This window comes from Aquarana catesbeiana, linkage group LG04 (assembly GCF_042186555.1).
Source record: "Aquarana catesbeiana isolate 2022-GZ linkage group LG04, ASM4218655v1, whole genome shotgun sequence".
In the NCBI taxonomy this organism is placed as follows: Eukaryota; Metazoa; Chordata; class Amphibia; order Anura; family Ranidae; genus Aquarana; species Aquarana catesbeiana.
Window position 1 is genome coordinate 382,405,886 of NC_133327.1, and position 19,585 is coordinate 382,425,470.

The window sequence follows — 19,585 nt, forward strand, 5'->3', positions numbered from 1 at the left end:
AAATTGCTGAGAGGCATGTTGAACCCATTGAATATTTATTTTTTTTGTCCCAAGTGATTGAAAAATGACAAAAAAAAAAAAAATATTTACAAAAAGTCGTCACTAAATGATATATTGCTCACACAGGCCATGGGCCTATGTGGAATTGCACCCCAAAATACATTTAGCTGCTTCTCCTGAGTATGGGGATACCACATGTGTGGGACTTTTTGGGAGCCTAGCCGCGTACGGGGCCCCGAAAACCAATCACCGCCTTCAGGATTTCTAAGGGTGTAAATTTTTGCTTTCACTCTTCACTGCCTATCACAGTTTCGGAGGCCATGGAATGCCCAGGTGGCACAAAACCCCCCAAAATGACCCCATTTTGGAAAGTAGACACCCCAAGCTATTTGCTGAGAGGCATATTGAGTCCATGGAATATTTTATATTTTGACACAAGTTGCGGGAAAGTGACACTTTTTTTTTTTTTTTTTTTTTTTTTTTCATAAAGTTGTCACTAAATGATATATTGCTCACACAGGCCATGGGCATATGTGGAATTGCACCCCAAAATACATTTAGCTGCTTCTCCTGAGTATGGGGATACCACATGTGTGGGACTTTTTGGGAGCCTAGCCGCGTACGGGGCCCCGAAAACCAATCACTGCCTTCAGGATTTCTAAGGGTGAAAATTTTTGATTTCACTCTTTACTGCCTATCACAGTTTCGGAGGCCATGGAATGCCCAGGTGGCACAAAACCCCCCCAAATGACCCCATTTTGGAAAGTAGACACCCCAAGCTATTTGCTGAAAGGCATGGTGAGTATTTTGCAGCTCTCATTTGTTTTTGAAAATGAAGAAAGACAAGAAAAAACATTTTTTTTTTTTCTTTTTTCAATTTTCAAAACTTTGTGACAAAAAGTGAGGTCTGCAAAATACTCACTATACCTCTCAGCAAATAGCTTGGGGTGTCTACTTTCCAAAATGGGGTCATTTGGGGGGGTTTTGTGCCACCTGGGCATTCCATGGCCTCCGAAACTGTGATAGGCAGTGAAGAGTGAAATCAAAAATTCACGCCCTTAGAAAGCCTGAAGGCGGTGCTTGGTTTTCGGGGTCCTGTACGCGGCTAGGCTCCCAAAAAGTCTCACACATGTGGTATCCCCGTACTCAGGAGAAGCAGCAGAATGTATTTTGGGGTGTAATTTCACATATTTCCATGGCATGTTTGAGCAATATATCATTTAGTGACAACTTTGTGCAAAAAAAAAAAAAAAAAAAAAAAAAATTTGTCTCTTTCCCGCAACTTGTGTCGCAATATAAAATATTCCATGGACTCGACATGCCTCTCAGCAAATAGCTTGGGGTGTCTACTTTCCAAAATGGGGTCATTTGGGGGGGTTTTGAACTGTCCTGGCATTTTATGCACAACATTTAGAAGCTTATGTCACACATCATCCACTCTTCTAACCACTTGAAGACAAAGCCCTTTCTGACACTTATTGTTTACATGAAAAAGTTTTTTTTTTTTGCAAAAAAATTACTTTGAACCCCCAAACATTATATATTTTTTTAAAGCAAATGCCCTACAGATTAAAATGGTGGGTGTTTCATTTTTTTTTTTCACACAGTAATTGCGCAGCGATTTTTCAAACGCATTTTTTGGGGAAAAAACACACTTTTTTTAATTTTAATGCACTAAAACACGCTATATTGCCCAAATGTTTGATGAAATAAAAAAGATGATCTTAGGCCGAGTACATGGATACCAAACATGACATGCTTTAAAATTGCGCACAAACGTGCAGTGGCAACAAAATAAATACATGTTTAAAAGCCTTCAAAAGCCTTTACAGGTTACCACTTTAGATTTACAGAGGAGGTCTACTGGAAAAATTACTGCCCTCGATCTGGCCTTCGCGGTGATACCTCACATGCATGGTGCAATTGCTGTTTATGTTTGACGACAGACCGCCGCTTGCGTTCGCCTTAGCGCGAGAGCAGGGGGCGACAGGGGTGTTTTTTTTTTTTTTTCTTTATTATTTTTTTGCTTTTTTAATCTTACTTTTAAACTGTTCCTTTCATATTTTTTTTTTTAATCATTTTTATTGTTATCTCGGGGAATGTAAATATCCCCTATGATAGCAATAGGTAGTGACAGGTACTCTTTTTTGAAAAAATTGTGGTCTATTAGACCCTAGATCTCTCCTCTGCCCTCAAAGCATCTGACCACACCAAGATCGGTGTGATAAAATGCTTCCCCAATTTCCCAATGGCGCTATTTACATCCGGCGAAATCTAAGTCATGAAATACTCGTAGCTTCCGGTTTCTTAGGCCATAGAGATGTTTGGAGCCACTCTGGTCTCTGATCAGCTCTATGGTCAGCTGGCTGAATCACCGGCTGCATTCTCAGGTTCCCTGTTGAGACAGGAGAGCCAGAGAAAAACACAGAAGACGGTGGGGGGGGGGGGGCATTCCCTCCCACGGCTTGTAAAAGCAGTCTAGAGGCTAATTAGCCGCTAGGATTGCTTTTACATGAAAGCCGACCGCTGGCTGAAAAGAATGATACCAAGATGATACCTAAACCTGCAGGCATCATTCTGGTATAACCACTCAAAGTCGTGAATGGCGTACCTGAAGACAAAAAAATGGTTAACAATGGTTAACAATAAAGCACAGTAAAGTGTAAATAATTACACACCTGAAAAACAAACATGATAAAACATAATAACAATAACAATAACAATAAAACATTGCAGAATAGAATACAGTAAAAAAGAGCAGAACAATAGAGAGAGAGAATAGAGAGAGAGAGAACAATAAAACAACAACTATTTTTTTTTACTTCATATTTTTTTTTTTTTTTTACACTTTTTTTGTAACTAACTTTTATAACTGTAACCGGTTCCAGGTTCGGGTCTCTCAAAATGCGATGGCATCTTGGGAGACCCTGTGAAAGTGTGCCTAGTCTGTGCAATGCTGTACCCTACGCTAATACTCAACTAGTGAATGGTAGCGTTCAAAACATTCACCAATGCAAAGACCAGGATTGTCAGGACAGGAGGGACAATAATAGCGGGTGTCACGCCTATATCCGCGCTTGCTGCAGACACGACATCTTTTTTGGGGGTTCGTTGGGTAGGGGTACTCGAGAGGACATAAAAATGCCTCTCATGCAGCCGACTGCATTTGGTTGGGGATGTGAATGGGGGAAGTACGGGCGCTGCAGAAGCGGTGGGTTCCCAATTAGGATTGGCGAATGCAGCAGGAAGGGCACTATGGGCACGATGGGCCTGTGTTTGTCTTTTTGGTGGCAGCGGGACACTACTTGTGCTTGCCACCTCACCAGCTTCAACTGCACTTATGGGACTCGCCACGTCACCAAGTGTTACTGCAGTGCTGGTTTGACTACGACCGGGGTGTACTAGGCCGCTGGCGCTTGCCAGTTCACCAAAACGCTACCAAAAAACGTTAGCGATCGCAGGGATCAGGCCTGACTCTGCGAACGCTGCAGTTATGCGTTTAGTGTTTTGTAAGTGACAGTGATCGATCGATACTGCACTTGGGTGGGCTGGGCCGGGCCGGGCGGAGGGGCAAAACGCAGGTGCTAGCAGGTATCTGGGCTGATCCCGCTAACACTGCGTTTTTGGGAACCCTAAACTGCTGGTGACGCTAGTATAGATCTGATCGGATCAGATATTGATGCGATCAGATACTATACCACTAAGGGAGGTGTACGGTGCGTGCGTGGGTGTTAGCGGTACTGGCGCTAATCTGACGCTGCCTGGGGCTGGTGCTTGCCAGTTCACCAAAACGCTACAAAAAAAACTGTTAGCGATCGCAGGGATCAGGCCTGACTCTGCGAACGCTGCAGTTATGCGTTTAGTGTTTTGTAAGTGTCAGTGATCGATCGATACTGCACTTGGGTGGGCTGGGCTGGGCCGGGCGGAGGGGCAAAACGCAGGTGCTAGCAGGTATCTGGGCTGATTCCGCTAACACTGCGTTTTTGGGAACCCTAAACTGCTGGGGACGCTAGTATAGATCTGATCGGATCAGATATTGATCCGATCAGATACTATACCACTAAGGGAGGCGTATGCTGCGTGCGTGGGTGTTAGCGGTACTGTCGCTAATCTGACGCCTGGGGCTGGTGCTTGCTAGTTCACCAAAATGCTACCAAAAAAACTGTTAGCGATCGCAGGGATCAGGCCTGACTCTGCGAACGCTGCAGTTATGCGTTTAGTGTTTTGTAAGTGACAGTGATCGATCGATACTGCACTTGGGTGGGCTGGGCGGAGGCACAAAACGCAGGTGCTAGCAGGTATCTGGGCTGATCCCGCTAACACTGCGTTTTTGGGAACCCTAAACTGCTGGGGACGCTAGTATAGATCTGATCGGATCAGAAATTGATCCGTACAGATACTATACCACTAAGGGAGGCGTATGCTGCGTGCGTGGGTGTTAGCGGTACTGGCGCTAATCTGACGCTGCCTGGGGCGACGCATATCACCGCCGGGCGATCAGGGGGCTAAACCTTTATTTGGTAATAAACGGCGGGTGCCCTGACACTATAAAAAATAAACAAACTAACCAGCGTCAACCGTAACAGTTATACGGTGATCAGTGGTGAAAGGGTTAACTAGGGGGCAATCAAGGGGTTAAAACATTTATTAGGTAGTATATGGGGGTCCCTGACGCTATAAAACGCTGACGGCGAACCTAAATATTTACCTCACTAACTAGCGTCACCAGCGACACTAATACAGCGATCAGAAAAATGATCGCTTAGTGACACTGGTGACAGGGGGTGATCAAGGGGTTAAAACTTTATTAGGGGGGGTTAGGGGGGTACCCTAGACCTAAAGGGGGGTAATACTCACTGTCCCAACACTGTAACTGTCACAAACTGACACTATGCAGTAATCAGAAAAAAAAAAAAAAAAAAACTGCTGGTGTCAGTTTGTGACAGGGGGGGGGGGGTGATTGGGGGGGGATCGGGGGGCGATCGGGGGGGGGATCGGGGTGTTTTGTGTGCCTGGCATGTTCTACTGTGTGTGTGTGTGTTGGTGCACTCACATAGATGTCTTCTCTCCTCGGGCCGGAACGGAAAATACCGACCCGAGGGGAGATGACATCACTTCCTTTGCTGCTGTTTAGCATACAGCAGCAAAGGAGTGTTTTCATTGGCCGGCGGCGATCGCGAGGGGGGGGCCACGAACGGATGGTCTCCCCCTCATCACCGATCGCCGCTGGACAAAAGACGACCGCCTCGGGCACCGGGGGGGGGTCCGATCGGACCCCCCACCCGCGGAAGGCAAATCACGTACCCTGTACGTGATTTTGCCTGTCCGTGCCACTTTGCCGACGTACATCGGCGTGAGGCGGTCGTCAAGTGGTTAAAGCAAACCCATTTTTCCTCTGTGTTCTTTGTTCCTAAGATTTTATCCCAATTATTATCTTCTAGCAAGGATCGTAGTTTAGGAAAGTTGGCTCTTTTGAAATTCAGTGTCTTTGTATTCCCCTTATGTTTCCTATTTGTCTGATTTATACTAAAACAAATTGACCTGTGATTGATGTTTCCTAAATTGCCCCGTATTTCCACATCTGTGATCAGGTCTGTATTGTTGGTAATCAGTAGGTCTAGTAATGCTTTGTTTCCAGCTGGTGCACTTACCATCTGTACCATGAAATTGTCCTGCGAGACATTTAGGAACTGGCGAGCCGTAGATGAATGCGCGGTTCTTTACACCCAGTCTATGTCTGGATAAATAAAATCCCCCATTATAATGACACTTCCCATTCTTGCCGCTAATCCAAATTGTGATAGGAGGTCTGCCTCTGCCACCTCCCTCTGGTTAGGGGGCCTATAGCATACTCCCAGTATTACTTTCCCCTTAGTTTCCTCCCTTTGTAGCTCTACCCATAAGGATTCCACCTCCTCCCTTGCTCCCTTAGTGATGTCATCTGTCACATTCACTTGTACATCAATTTTGATATACAGGCATACCCCTCCCCCCTTTTTACCCTCTCTATCCCTGCGATATAGGGAATACCCTTGAATGGTTGCCAGCCAATCATGAGAGCTGTCGAACCAAGTCTCTGTAATTACTACAAAATCAAAATCCTCCTCGTACAACAGTAGTTCTAGTTCTCCCATCTTGTCCGCCAGACTCCTGGCATTGGTGAACATGCCACGTAGTTTAGACCGGTTGCATACTATCTCTTTATTGGGTGCTCTGGGGTTGCAAATAGGACTTGTTACTATACTTACCTCGGATTTAGGTGCTTTAAGCAACCTACCACTAATGCCCCCAATACTACCCTCTGGATAGGGATGAGCCCATAAGTTCTACTCGAACATCGGGTGTTTGCCTGCTCACCAAACAGCTAACATTAAACACCATTAAACTCTAAGGGACATTAACATGAAGATCCAAAAGTGCTCATTCTAAAGGCATATATGCAATTTATTGCCATAGAGTGTTTAGGGATCTGGGTCCTGCCCCAGGGGACATTTATCAATGCAAAAAAAGTTTTAAAAATGGCTGTTTTTTTCGGGAGCAGTGATTTTAATAATGCTTAAAGTAAAACAATAAAAATGAAATATTCCTTTAAATATCATGCCTGGGGGGTTACTATAGTATGCCTGTAATGTGGTGAAGTTTCCCCGTGTTTAGAACAGTACCACAGCAAACTTGCATTTCTAAAGGAAAAAAGTAATTCAAAATTGCTCGCGGCTATAATGACTAATCTCAGCCACTCGGTGATGTAAACGGGTGCCCCCCCCTCCTCTGACGTCACGTGGCATCAGAGGGGTGGCAGGGTCTCCCGTTTATGTCATTGGGTGGCCCCACCCTCAGCTATATAACAGCTGTCACTGAGAAGAAGCGTCACTCGGCGGGAGCCTCCCATTTTTCTTTTTTCGGCTCGTCGGCGAAAAAAGGTTTGGGGGTTCCTCTTAATATTCATACCACACCAAAATTGCCTGGTAATGGACTGGGGCGGGGAACCCATGACGTTTTTTCCAATGAGTTTTATCTATATTGCCAAGACCCGACAATTCATTACAGCCGCGATCAGTTTTAAATGACTTTTTTCCTTTAGAAATGTCATTTTGCTGTGGTACTGTTCTAAACACGGGAAAACTGCACCACTTTAAAGGCATACTATAGACACCCCCCAGGCACAATATTTACAGAAATATTTCATTTATTGTTTCACTTTAAGCATTACTAAAATCACTGCTCCAGAAAAAACTGACGTTTTTAAAACTTTTTTTGCATTGATACATGCCCCCTGGGGTAGGACTCAGGTCCCCAAACTCTTTTTATGACAATAAATTGCATATAAGCCTTTAAAAAGAGCACTTTAGATTTTTCATGTTCGTGTCCCATAGACTTTAACGGTGTTCGCATGTTCGGCCGAATTTTTTGCCTGTTCTGGTGTGAACCGGACCGCTGGGTGTTAGGCTCATCCTTACCTCTGGAATAAGTTCTGCACTGACTAGCTCTACCTCTGGACCCTGCCCCCATTGCCTAGTTTAAAATCCCCTCTAACTTTTTGGCCATCTTCACTCCCAGCAGATCTGCACCTTCCCCATTTAGGTGCAGTCCGTTCCTTCTATAGAGCTGGTAACCGACTGAGAAGTCACTCCATTTCTCCAGGAACCCAAATCCCTCCTTTCTACGCCAGCTTCTCAGCCACTTGTTTACTTCCCTAATCTTCCTTTCTCAATTTAGCTCCTAAGTCCCTAAAATTGTTTTTTAGGACACTCCATCTTCCTCTGACTTTGTCATTGGTGCACCATGACAGCCGGGTCTTCCCAGCCCCTCCCAGTAATCTGTCCACCAGATCCGTGATGTGCTGAACCCGAGCACCCGGTAGACAATATACAGTTCGGCGCTTCAGGTCTTTGTGACAGATTGCCCTCCCTGTCCTTCTAAGAATTGAGTCCCCTACCCCCAGAATCTGTCTTTCCTTTCCCTTGGCTTTACTCCCAACCTCACTGGAGGAGTTATCCCCTGGCAGCTATGAGAGTCACTCAGCTCCAGCAGTGCTGGTCCCTGACTGGTTTCACCAATGTCACTCAACGGGGCGTACTTATTGGGATGTTCCAGCCCAGGCCCGGCCTCCCTGACTCTTTCCCCTATATCCTTCCTGACTGTCACCTATCTACTCTGCTTTGGTGCCTGCCCCTCTTTATCTCCACCCGCCTCTGTGCTGGCCCCTGCCGACACCTGCCTGGTACAATCCCAACTCTCCTTTAGTATAGAGGGACTTCTCATTGTTGACAGTTGCTTCCCTGGATTCAGAACCTGGGCTTCCAGGGAAACAATGTGCTTACATTGTACACAGCAGTATTCGCCCTTGATCAGATGATCAAGGAACGCATACATGCCGCAAGATGTACAACGAGTCGCATCTCCACACCCGCCAGGCATCGTACCCATAATTTAATGGGGATTGGGGATTATACTCTGTCCAAATTAATTAACAGCTAGCTTCCTGACACTAATACTCAACAATACACAGGTTCTCAACAAGACAATACACAGGTACTCGCAACACACGCGCACTCACAGCCCACGTGCACTCATAGTCCACGTGCTCTCACAGTCCACGTCTCTTCATGTTTTAGACAGGTTTTGATTACTGCCTGAAGAATCATTGAGGAGATTTTTCCTCACTTTCTGACCCTGTGACAATTTGGTCACAGTAGGGCTAGGTGTGTGGGAAATCATGTAATCGCACGCCTTCCCACACCCACGGAGAAAAACATCCCCCTGCTTAGGAGATGCGTGGGGGCACCATTAACCCTAATGGCACCCCCATGCACTGAAAACTGTAACATGGTTTCCCTGCGGCCACATTTTTGTAAAAGGTGCAGGGACCTTTTCTCTATGTTTTCGGGAGGTACAGCATATTCAAATGAATGGGCTGCTTTTGCTGGGCAAATGCAGCCACTGGAAACCACAGAGATGTGAACCTGGGGGAGTGAGGGTAAGTGAGAGAAAATCTTCAAAGGGTACACAGGCAGAAATGACATTTTGATGCAGGGTTTTAGCCTTCCCCTATTCATTTTGTGGTCTCTGTATTCAAAATGCTGAATAAATTAGTTGTTTTCAAGTTGTGTAGGTCATATATTTAATTTCAGGCAAGCTGAAAACAATTCCCTTCCATCATAGTAGGCTACTGTTCCTAAATAAATACATTATTGTAATCAATCTTAGAAGCATTTTGAAGGCATTATACACAAAGGATCCATTTTTCATGTTCTTTTTAAAAAAAGGTTTTTTTTTTTTACAATTTTCCTCATTTTTGGCTACAATGTGTCACTATTTAAGTATAATTTTTAATGTATCTATTACTATCATCTATTAAATGTATCTATCACTTATAACATTCTCAACAGGTATTAAATATAAGAGTACCAGTTGTCATGAACGGAGCATAGATTCAGATAATGTCTGTCATCTGTAAGCATCACACGATACAACTAATCAATCGATAACCATGATTAAGTCTAATAAAATCAGACCAAGCAGAGGTTTTTATGCCTCATTTAAAAGCCTGTAAGAATAATATTTATTTTATAATGTATATGATCTAAATATTGTAACTTGGATTTGTGTTATTTTATCTTCAGGTCAAGTTGGAGACTGGAAAAACATGATGACTGTGGCACAGAGTGAAACATTTGATAAACTATTGCAGGAGAAAATGGGAAATTTATCACTAAATTTTACCTGGGAATTCTCCGAATGAACAAGAATAGCCTTCAGTTTTCTCTCATTTCACTTTCTTATCTCATGTCATGACAAAAATACAAATGCATTTTCCTTGATTTAAAGCAAGTGGTAAATATATCATCATAATGTATATTATTATTAAAAAAATAGTAAATCAGAATTTGAATCTTTTCTAAACATGATAACCATTGTCTGTTTTCATTTATTGCATGTAACCAGAAATTCTGTAACTCCTAAATTCCTGGAGGCACATAGGAATTGGTGAAAATCTTACATTATACAATGGTCATACATTAGACAATTTTCTTGTACAATTTTCCTTTAGGCTTACCAAAATCATATAATTTGAGGTCAAACCTAAACAACTTAATTTTTATGCAACCGGGCAGGCCCTTGGACTACATAGTTGAAGTTAAATCTAAATAAAATATAATAAGAAAATTGTATAATGTATGGCCAGTTTTAGACAAACAGGTTATTCTGCTGCCTACAGAGGGTTGGGACATTAGCAAACAACAAAGTGTTGAGCCAGTCACCTGTATAATCCTGGAACTAAAGAAAAACACACCGCTCCAGGCAATATTCAGGTGCAAAATGGATATCAGGTGCAGACCTTGGCTCACCACCGTCCAACGCAAATAAGACTAAGAAATGGTCACACTCTGAGATTTCCAAGACTTGCTTGATGTTACCTTTATTGTCACAAGTGCATCAGATAAACACAGGACAAGCAGTTGACGCATTTCACAAGTGATAGCTTGCTTGTTCACAACAGCCTATATAATCCTACCTCCAACAATTATGCTGTATCAGCAAGCAGGACAATAATATAGTTGGGTGGGACTTGCGTACTTCAATAAAAAGCCACTGAGAAATCCATCCAATGTGGAAATCTTACTATATCTATATATTGTACAGGAAAAACTGACCAAGTAGCAAATTCAACAGCAGCAGAAAATAGAATATTTGTCCAATAGCAAAACATTATTTGGAGGGCTACAAAAAAAAGGCCTAAGCCTAGTGTGCCTAAAACTTGAGTTCAGGGAATGAAAGGTTTAATAGACATAATATGTTCAGTCGAAAGGAGGAAGTAGAAAAATGAGAACAGAGTGTACATTAAGAACATCTAAGGGTGTTCTGAAATGTGGTAGACACACCACAAACCTATCTTCAAAGCAAGCTGCCTTCAAAATAACAGAGAAGGAATCCAGAATCCTCCATTTTATACCTTAAATGTTAAAACCTTTGCTGAAGGGTAAAGGGTAATAACCCTATAGCTACCACTAGGAAGATTCATGTAAAGGTAGAACGGAAGAATCTATGGCAGGGGTAGGCAACCTTTCCAGCACAGTGGGCCGAAAAATGTTTTCAAAGAAATTGAGCGTGCTGGTTTTATAACAAAAAAATGTAAACTTCACACTCTCAATCACGTAAAGGATTTTTTATAAAGTAAATGCTGCAAACTACTTTAGTAGTAGGAAATTAACATCCTGAACTCATGCCTCAGATCAGCCCCAATTCCTGCAACTCCACACCTCAGATCAGCCCCAATTCATGCACCTTCACACCTCAGATCACTGTCCCCCCTGCACATCTGCCCCACCACTGTACTCAGGGGCATAACTAGAACCTTCAGGGCCCAGGTGCAAGAAACCATAAAGGGCCCCCCTGACCACCAGCCAGGGCGCACCCATGGTGGCGGAATGCCAGAGCTCGGTTGCAAGTGCTAATTTTGGGACCCTGGTAGTACCGTCACTGGTGACAGTATTTTTTTTATTTTAGTTATTTTATTTGTTACCATTTTATTTATTTATTTTTTCACAATTTTAGTCTTTTTTTAAATTTTTAGGAGCCCATTGGGGGTGGGTCTTGGGTGAGATATCATATGTAGATATTCGCCAGCACACCAAGGATTGTCAATTTTGTCCAAAGTTTTTTTTATTCAAGAAAGCTCATATCACAAAACAATGTAGTGCAACTTTTCGGAGCCAGGCAGGACCCCTTTGTCAGGCATGTGATAAGAATGTGAAGAAGATGTGAAAAGGTGTCCTGCATGGCTCCGAAACAATGCACTACATCGTTTTGTGATGTGATCTTTCTTGCATAAAAAAATTTGGACGAAATTGATGATCCTTGGTGTGCTGGCCAATATCTACATATCGCACAGATTCCAGTATCCAGCTGGCGGTCGCTACAGCATCCAGTACCTTAAGAGCTCATTCCAGGAATGTGTGCAATGGGAATATGGATTGTGGGTGTGATATCAGGGGTTTAAACAGACCTCTAATGTTTCATCTTTGAAACAGAGAAATGAGATTGAGGACACAGCCCACAATCTCCATCTCTGCAGCCTCAGCTACACAGAATGAATGGACAGAAATAGCTCCATACAGAGCTTCCTGTTCATTCACAAACTGAAGCATGGTGAACACAGTTTACTATGCCTCAGTTATAAATGAACTGGGCCAGTGATCCCTGCGGATCACTGACTCTATTCATTAAGACAAGGGAGGAGCTGGTAAATTACACATCTGCCAGCCCCTTCCCCACTCTCCATCCAGAAAGCATCCCCCGCAGCAGCCGGGAAGGAGAGGAGAGGGGGGAACCCAGCAGCACTATGGGGGCTGAGGGTAGGGGCAAAGAGTACACAGGAGCTTGGGGCAGCAGGTGGTGGATAGTGGGGGGGTAGCATATAGAAGAACCGCTTCCCTTCATTTTCCTCCTGCAGCAGCTGAATGTCCATTTGGTTTCCCCTGCATTGCTCCATGTCTCTCTCCGCTCCCTCCACTCCACATGTCTCTACTTGCATCTGTTAGGAGATGGGGGTCTCCTCACACAGCGGCCGTGACCTCCTGCAGCTCCTCCCCCATCACTGTACTGGGTCAGCTGGCACTTTTCTAGATTCAGTTCCCCAACTGCACGCCCCATCATCAACCTGTGGCTGCAAATGGAATGGGCAGACCCAGCAGAGAGACAGTGTAGGCGGTCCGTTGTGCAGTGAGTGTCCCTGTTCCGACCCGAGCGTAAATAGAGAAGTCAGCGGGCCCCCCCAACAATGGCAGAACACCAGGGCCCAGTCGTAAGTGCGACTGCTGCCACTCTGGTAGTTCCGCCACTGACTGTACTACCCTACACATCTACCCCACCACTGTAGCCTCTTGCTCATCTACCCCACCACTGTAACCCCCTGCTCATCTGCCCCACCATTGGAACCCCCTGCTGATCTGACCCACCCCTGTAACCCCCTGCTCATCTGCCCCACCACTGCAATCCCACCAATGCCCCACCACTGTACCACCTTGCTCATCTGCCCCCCCAATGTACCTCCCTGCACATCTGCTCCCCCGCTGTACTCATCTGTTCTAACACTGAACTTATCTGTTCATCTGCCCCACCACTGTAACCCCGTTTCTCATCTGCTCCACCACTGTAACTCCTGCACATTTGCCCTACCACTGTACCCCTGCTCTTCTGCTCCACCACTGTAACCCCCTGTACATCTGCCCCACCACTGTACCACCCTGCTCATCTGCCCCACCAATGTACACCCTTTCTCATCTGCCCCACCATTGTACCCCCTTCCTTATCTGCCCACCAATGTACCCCCTTTCTCATCTGCCCCACCACCATAACCCCCTGCAGATCTGCCCCACCTCTGTACCCCCCTGCTCATCTGTCCCACCACTGTACCACCCTGCCCTTCTGTCCCACCACTGTACCACCCTGCTCTTCTGCCCCACCACTGTAACCCCCTGCTTATCTACCCCACCAATGTTCTCACTTTCTCATCTGCCCCACCACCGTACCTCCCTGCACATCTGCTCCACCGCCGTACCCCCATGCTCTTCTGTCTCACCGCTGAACCATCTTCTCATCTGTCCTAACACTGAACTTATCTGCCCCACCACTGTAACCCCCTTTCTCATCTGCCCCACCACTGTACCTCCTGCACATCTGTCCCACCACTGTACCCCCTGCTCTTCTGCCCCACCACTGTAACCCCCTGCTCATGTGTTCCACCAATGTACCTCCTTTCTCCTCTGCACCTCTCTGTATATCTGCCCCACCTCTGTACCTCCCTGCACCTCTACCCCATCGCTGTAACCCCCTGCTCATCTGTTCCACCAATGTACATCCTTTCTCCTCTGCCCCAATACTGACCCCCCTGCTCATCTTTCCCACCACTGTAACCCCCTTCTCATCTGGCCCAACACTTTAACCCCCTGCTCATCTGCCCCACCACTGTACCCCCCTGCTCTTCTGTCCCACCACTGTAACCCCCCTGCTCATCTGCCCCATCAATGTACCCCCCTTTCTCATCTGCCCCACCACTGTACCTCCCTGCAAACTGCTCCACCGCTGTATCCTCATGCCCTTCTGTCTCACTACTGAATCATCTTCTCATCTCTCCTAACACTGAACCCATCTGCTCATCTGCCCCACCACTGTAACCTGCTTTCTCATCTGCCCCACCACTGTAACCCGCTTTCTCATCTACCCCACCAATGTACCTCCTGCACATCTGTCTTTTTCTGTACCCCCCTGCTCTTCTGTCCCATCTCTGTTCCCCCCCCTGCTCTCCTACCCTACCACTGTAACCCCCTCATCTGTCCCACCAATACACCTCCTTTCACTTCTGCCCAACTGCTCTACCCCCCTGCTTTTCTGTCCCACCACCGAACCCCCTTGTCATCTGGCCCAACACTAAATCACCCTGCTCATCTGGCCCAACACTGAACCCCCTGCTCATCTGCCCCAACACTGAACCCCTTTGCTCATCTGTCCCAACACTGTACCCCCTGCTCATCTGCCCCAACACTGTACCCCCCTGTTCTTCTGTCCCACTGCTGAACCCCCTTCTCATCTCTTCCACCACTGTATCTCCCTGCATATCTGACCACCCCTGAACCCCTCCTGCTCATTTTCCCCACCGCTGTACCCTCCTTCTCATCTGCTCCACCACTGTACCCTTTTCTCATCTCTAATATATGTGATATGCAGAGTGGTGAAAGGAACAGAGATGAGACACATCTATCTGTCCTAGCACACTTTCCCTGATGATCCAACTCTCGCATTCAGCCCACATGCTTGTATGTGATGTACTGTATGTGATGTATGTGATGTCACTACAAGCATCTGGAATGGATGCGCAATGATGAGCTCAAGTCAGGGGCATTTTCTCAAAAGCAGTGGGCCTGTTGCAGGATCATAAGTTGGGCCCCCGCAGCTGAGAAAAGGTGCGGCGCTCTGCGCCACAGGAACAGTTGGGTGTGGTTTTTATTGCGCTGAATACTGGCTGTGCCTTAAAGAGACACTGAGTGCAGGGGTTCAGTAGTAAGTGACGTAAAGGTTCAGAAATCATTTCCACAAACTGTCACCTGATTGTGGTTTTCTCAGTCACAGTGAAATAAATCCCTTCTTTCTGGGATTGGTAGTGGCAACCAAGCAAGTCATCTTTCTCCAGATGGTGGGCGGGGCTAGAAGGACTGTGATTGGCTTTAGGAGTGGCCAATGACAGTCCTCTAGCTCCTGGAAACAGGGACCGCCCCCTCCCCCCAGCAGAACTGCACCCAATCTCTTCCCCATCACAAAAGCTGACAATCACGGCTAGAGCAAAGTTAGAGAACCAAACAATGTTTCCCATCTTTTACAGTATGTGGGGGCACAGTGCCACCCCCTCAGTGCAGGTGCAGCATGGGGAATTTTAAACTGGAATGCATAGTGTCTTATTGACACTTCCCTGCACTGCTCTGCTGTTGGGGAGGGAGTCGAGTGCTGGCAAAAGAGGCTTTGTTTGCCGATTGCAGCACCAGTTCTGGGGTTGCCTACCCCTGATCTATGGAGTCTTCTTCAAAGGATTCTAGCAAAGTACTGCTTACAGAGATAGTGCAGGGGAAGTCATGTCAAAAGAATGGCCGAGAAGAATTTTCTGATGATACTGTTTGGTGAATCATAGTTATAAAAACTTCTAAATATAGGAGCCCATCAGGATAAAGAGAGAGCATGTGCAATCTTTGAAAGTCCAGCAGTAACAACTAAGACTTTATAGTCTGAAAAGACCAGGTACAAAACGGGTCCAAAAACCAGGCTCATCATTTCAAGTATAGAAAAATATTTCATAATGAGGTAGTATACCCAAGGAAAATTCGCAATAACCCCATAAATCCAGAAGCGATAATAGGGAAATTAATTTTAGGAAGGGCCAACAGTCCAGAGAGAGTGGACTTGTTTTTAAAGCTGTAACAAACCAAAAGGCCCCTGCCCCCACCTATAACTGGCCTTCACAGCAAGGAGCACATGGAAGGGCAAACACATGAAAAACAAAAACAGAATATTTCATAGCTCAACTCACTAACCAGTCTGCCAACTGACCAAATTAACGTGTCCAACAGTCTGCGTTAAAAACAGGGGTTAAGTTAGCACACATTTGCAAACGCATGCATACGCTGCAAGGCCTCTTCACGGCACCATGTGTATTAGGTTAATTTGTTCAGTTGGCAGACTGGTTGGTGAGTTGAGCTATGGAATGTTCTGTTTTTGTATTTCTTGTTTTTAAAGCGCACAGGGAACACAATCCTCATATCTTGTGAAGTGCAAAAAATTCTAGGAGTTTTACAAAAAGATGAAACCAGTAAAAAAAAAAAGGCCATTTAGGTGGCTGTAATTGTCAATGCTGTAAACAGAGTCCAGATTCACTACAGAACTCAAAATAGTCTCTTCCTTATTCATGAAAAAATTAGCCAGAACTGATATTCATCAACATAGTAGGTCGAAAAGGAATAAGATAGGGCTGAGGGGGTTAAGTACCACAAGGAATGCAGTCATTCTTAAGGTTACAATATTTGGACAGTATTCCAAAGATAGGCTCCTGTTGACATATAAAACAGAGGTTTAAGAGTTTAGGAGAACATTTTTTACCTTAATGCATTCCCCTCACCCCCCTAATACTTACCTGAGCCCTCATTAGATCTATCACTGTGCACGTCTGCTATTCTCTCCTCTCACTTTTATGTCTCATTGGCTTTGCTGTGGTACCAAGAGCCATTGGCTGCCAGCGCTGTCAATCAAAGTGAGTCCCGCTGTCTGTGTCAATGGATGCATCAGTGGGGGCTCAGGAGCCAGCATGCACAAGTGCCCCATTGGAAGCTTCCTGTGGGGGCACTGGACAGAGAGGAGGAGCCAGCAGCACAAAGAGGATGTTTGGGGCTGCTCTGTGCAATTCCATTGTACAGAGGAGATCAGTATAGAGATGGTTGTTATTAAAAAAAAAAAAAGTTCCTTTAACAACCACTTTTATTATTTCAGAAGAGCAAGAAACAACAAGCTTACAGTGTCTATAGTGGAAGGGAAAAACTTAGCACCCAAACTAAGTGTAAGTAGTTTGCAAAGAACTCAATAGAAGGCCAAACAAGAAACCACTGGTAGAAGTAGGAACACACCTTCAAGAAGGAGGCCTCTGGCTTTCAGATTTGTGGTGTCATTGGGAGGCAGACTCTACGAGGAACTACCACTGTAGTAGATGAAGATTAGGATACTTCTGCCACATATACATGTAGCTACCCTGTCTAGGTAATAGGTGTCTAGATAATTTGTATTTCTTATCACTTTGTTTCTTCATTAGGTTGAGGATTGCTGCAGTTACCCACTACCACCACTGAGATACAGGGCAATAGTTATGGGGGTGACAATCTTGTGCTTTGGAGCATTTATATCCCTTCTGGCAACCATTGGGAGATTCAGGTCACAAAAGTTTGAGGAGTGGCCCTGAAAGATCTCCCCCCCCCCTACAGAGTAGGCCTGGAACCTGTTTGGAGCCCAGCACAAGCAGTCTTTAAGCTGCCCTGCCTGGTCAAGGAGGGTACAGCTTTCAGGGTGAAAGAGCCAAAGGATGGGAATCCTTCAGAAGGGGGACTAAAGTCCACCCTCAGAGGAACCTGGCACTCCCTTGGGTAGTAGACATGTGCACACTGAAATATTTCGTTTCAGAATTTAGTTTTCGTCCGAAAAATACATTTATTTAGTTACTCCCGAAATTAGTTTTTCTTTATTTCGTTTTTCGTTAAAAACTTGCATTCGTCCGAAAATCGAAATGAATTAAGGTCGAATCTGTCATTAAAGGCTTATGGTGTCTGTCGAATGTTCAAAGTAGATTCGACGGAGCAGCTAAACTGTACGACGTCGCGATCGTACATTCCGGTCGAATTTTCCGGGATGCATTTGATAGCAGCATCGTACAGTTTGTTTAGCTGCTCCGTCGAATCTTCTAACTTTCGACAGACACCATAAGCCAAAGATTTACATTTGCATGTTTTCGTTTCTGTGTCGAATCTTCATCGTTCATGCTCATTGGTCTACTCTGCCCCAGCAGTCAGCCAACCAAACTTTCACATTCGTTTCTCAATCGGAAGTGCGGAAGTGCGGCTGCAAAATCCGACGTCTGGCTTAGAGATAATGGCAATGGCAGCACCAGCAGCAACCCATTCCAGCACTAGCAGCATGGAGGAGGATGTTCCTGAACTTCCTGGGCCTTCTAAGGCAGCATCCAAAAATGGGCGCAGAAGGGGGACACAAGCTGCATCCAGCAGGAAGCGTAACCTTGTGTGGACTCATATTGAGTCCCAGGTCCTGGTAAGGGAAACGCTTCCTTGCTGGATGCAGCTGTGTGGCCCCTGCTCCAGGGAAACCACTGCGGAGTGGAAGTGGGAGAAGTGGGAGGAGATCTCCAGGAAGGTGGAGGAGACATATCGCCATCGGCGTGACCCGACTGCCTGTCGCAAAAAATTCAGCGACATAAAACGGTAAGTAACGTGTCTGATTATTTATTTTTTTTACATTTTAACCACTTCAGCCCCAGAGGTATGGCTGCCAAATGACCGTGCCACTTTGTGCGATTCGGCACTGAGACGCTTTAACTGACAATTGCGCGGTGGTGTGACGTTGCTCCCAAACAAAATTGACGTCCTTTTTTTCCCACAAATAGAGCTTTCTTTTGGTGGTATTTGATCACCTCTGTGGTTTTTATTTACTTTTTGCTATATAAGTATCCCCAACAAATATATAAAAAACAAATTTTTACCTCAGTTTAGGCCGATATGTATTCTTCTACATATTTTTGGTAACAAAAATCGCAATAAGCGTTTATTGATTGGTTTGTGCAAAAGTTATAGCGTCTACAAAATAGGGATAGTTTTATGGCATTTTTATTAACAATTTTTTTTACTAGTAATGGCGGCGATCAGCGATTTTTATTGTGACTGCGACATTATGGCGGACACATCGGACACTTTTGATGCCATTTTGGGACCATTGTCATTTATACAATGATAAAAGCTCCAAAAATGCACTGATTTTACACACACACATAAACATATATTATTGCTATCACATGTGATGTCAGTAAAGTTAAGTGAATTTTTTTAAAAAAAAGGAATAAATAATTTTCAATTTATCCTCCCTCCTGTGAAAAAACAAATTTGCGCATAGGTGTGCCTAGCCTACACATAGTTTGCAGTTGCACATGTTATATATTATCGCCACGATCATTTTAAGAGGAATATTTCCATGCCTGTTATTTGTTCTTAGTTAGTTATCACTAAACTGAGGAGCAAGTGCTTTTAAGTTCCACTTGACCTGACCACCTGTAGATTACGCCCCCTTTCTGACCAGGCCATATTCTGCTATTTAGCGAGTTGCAGCTTTAAACTGCACGCTCCTGCGATGTACTACCCAAATGAAATTTATGCTCTTCTCCCGCCACATATAGAGCTTTTATTGGTGGCATTAGATCACCGCTGGGTTTTAAATTTTTTGTTATTGAAAAATAAAAAAGCTAAATATATATATATATATATATATATAT

General features: G+C 44.9%; 1 protein-coding gene across 1 annotated transcript in view; it reads left to right on the forward strand.

Annotated features, from left to right (window-relative positions):
* Positions 1-9,911, forward strand: part of LOC141140221 (amine sulfotransferase-like) — a 207,540-nt gene extending 197,629 nt beyond the window's left edge. Inside the window, exon 7 of the mRNA XM_073627139.1 lies at positions 9,624-9,911. Coding sequence (XP_073483240.1) covers positions 9,624-9,742 — 119 coding nt within the window. The 3' untranslated portion in view covers positions 9,743-9,911. The remainder of the gene's footprint in view (positions 1-9,623) is intronic.
* Positions 9,912-19,585: the final 9,674 nt, after the last annotated feature.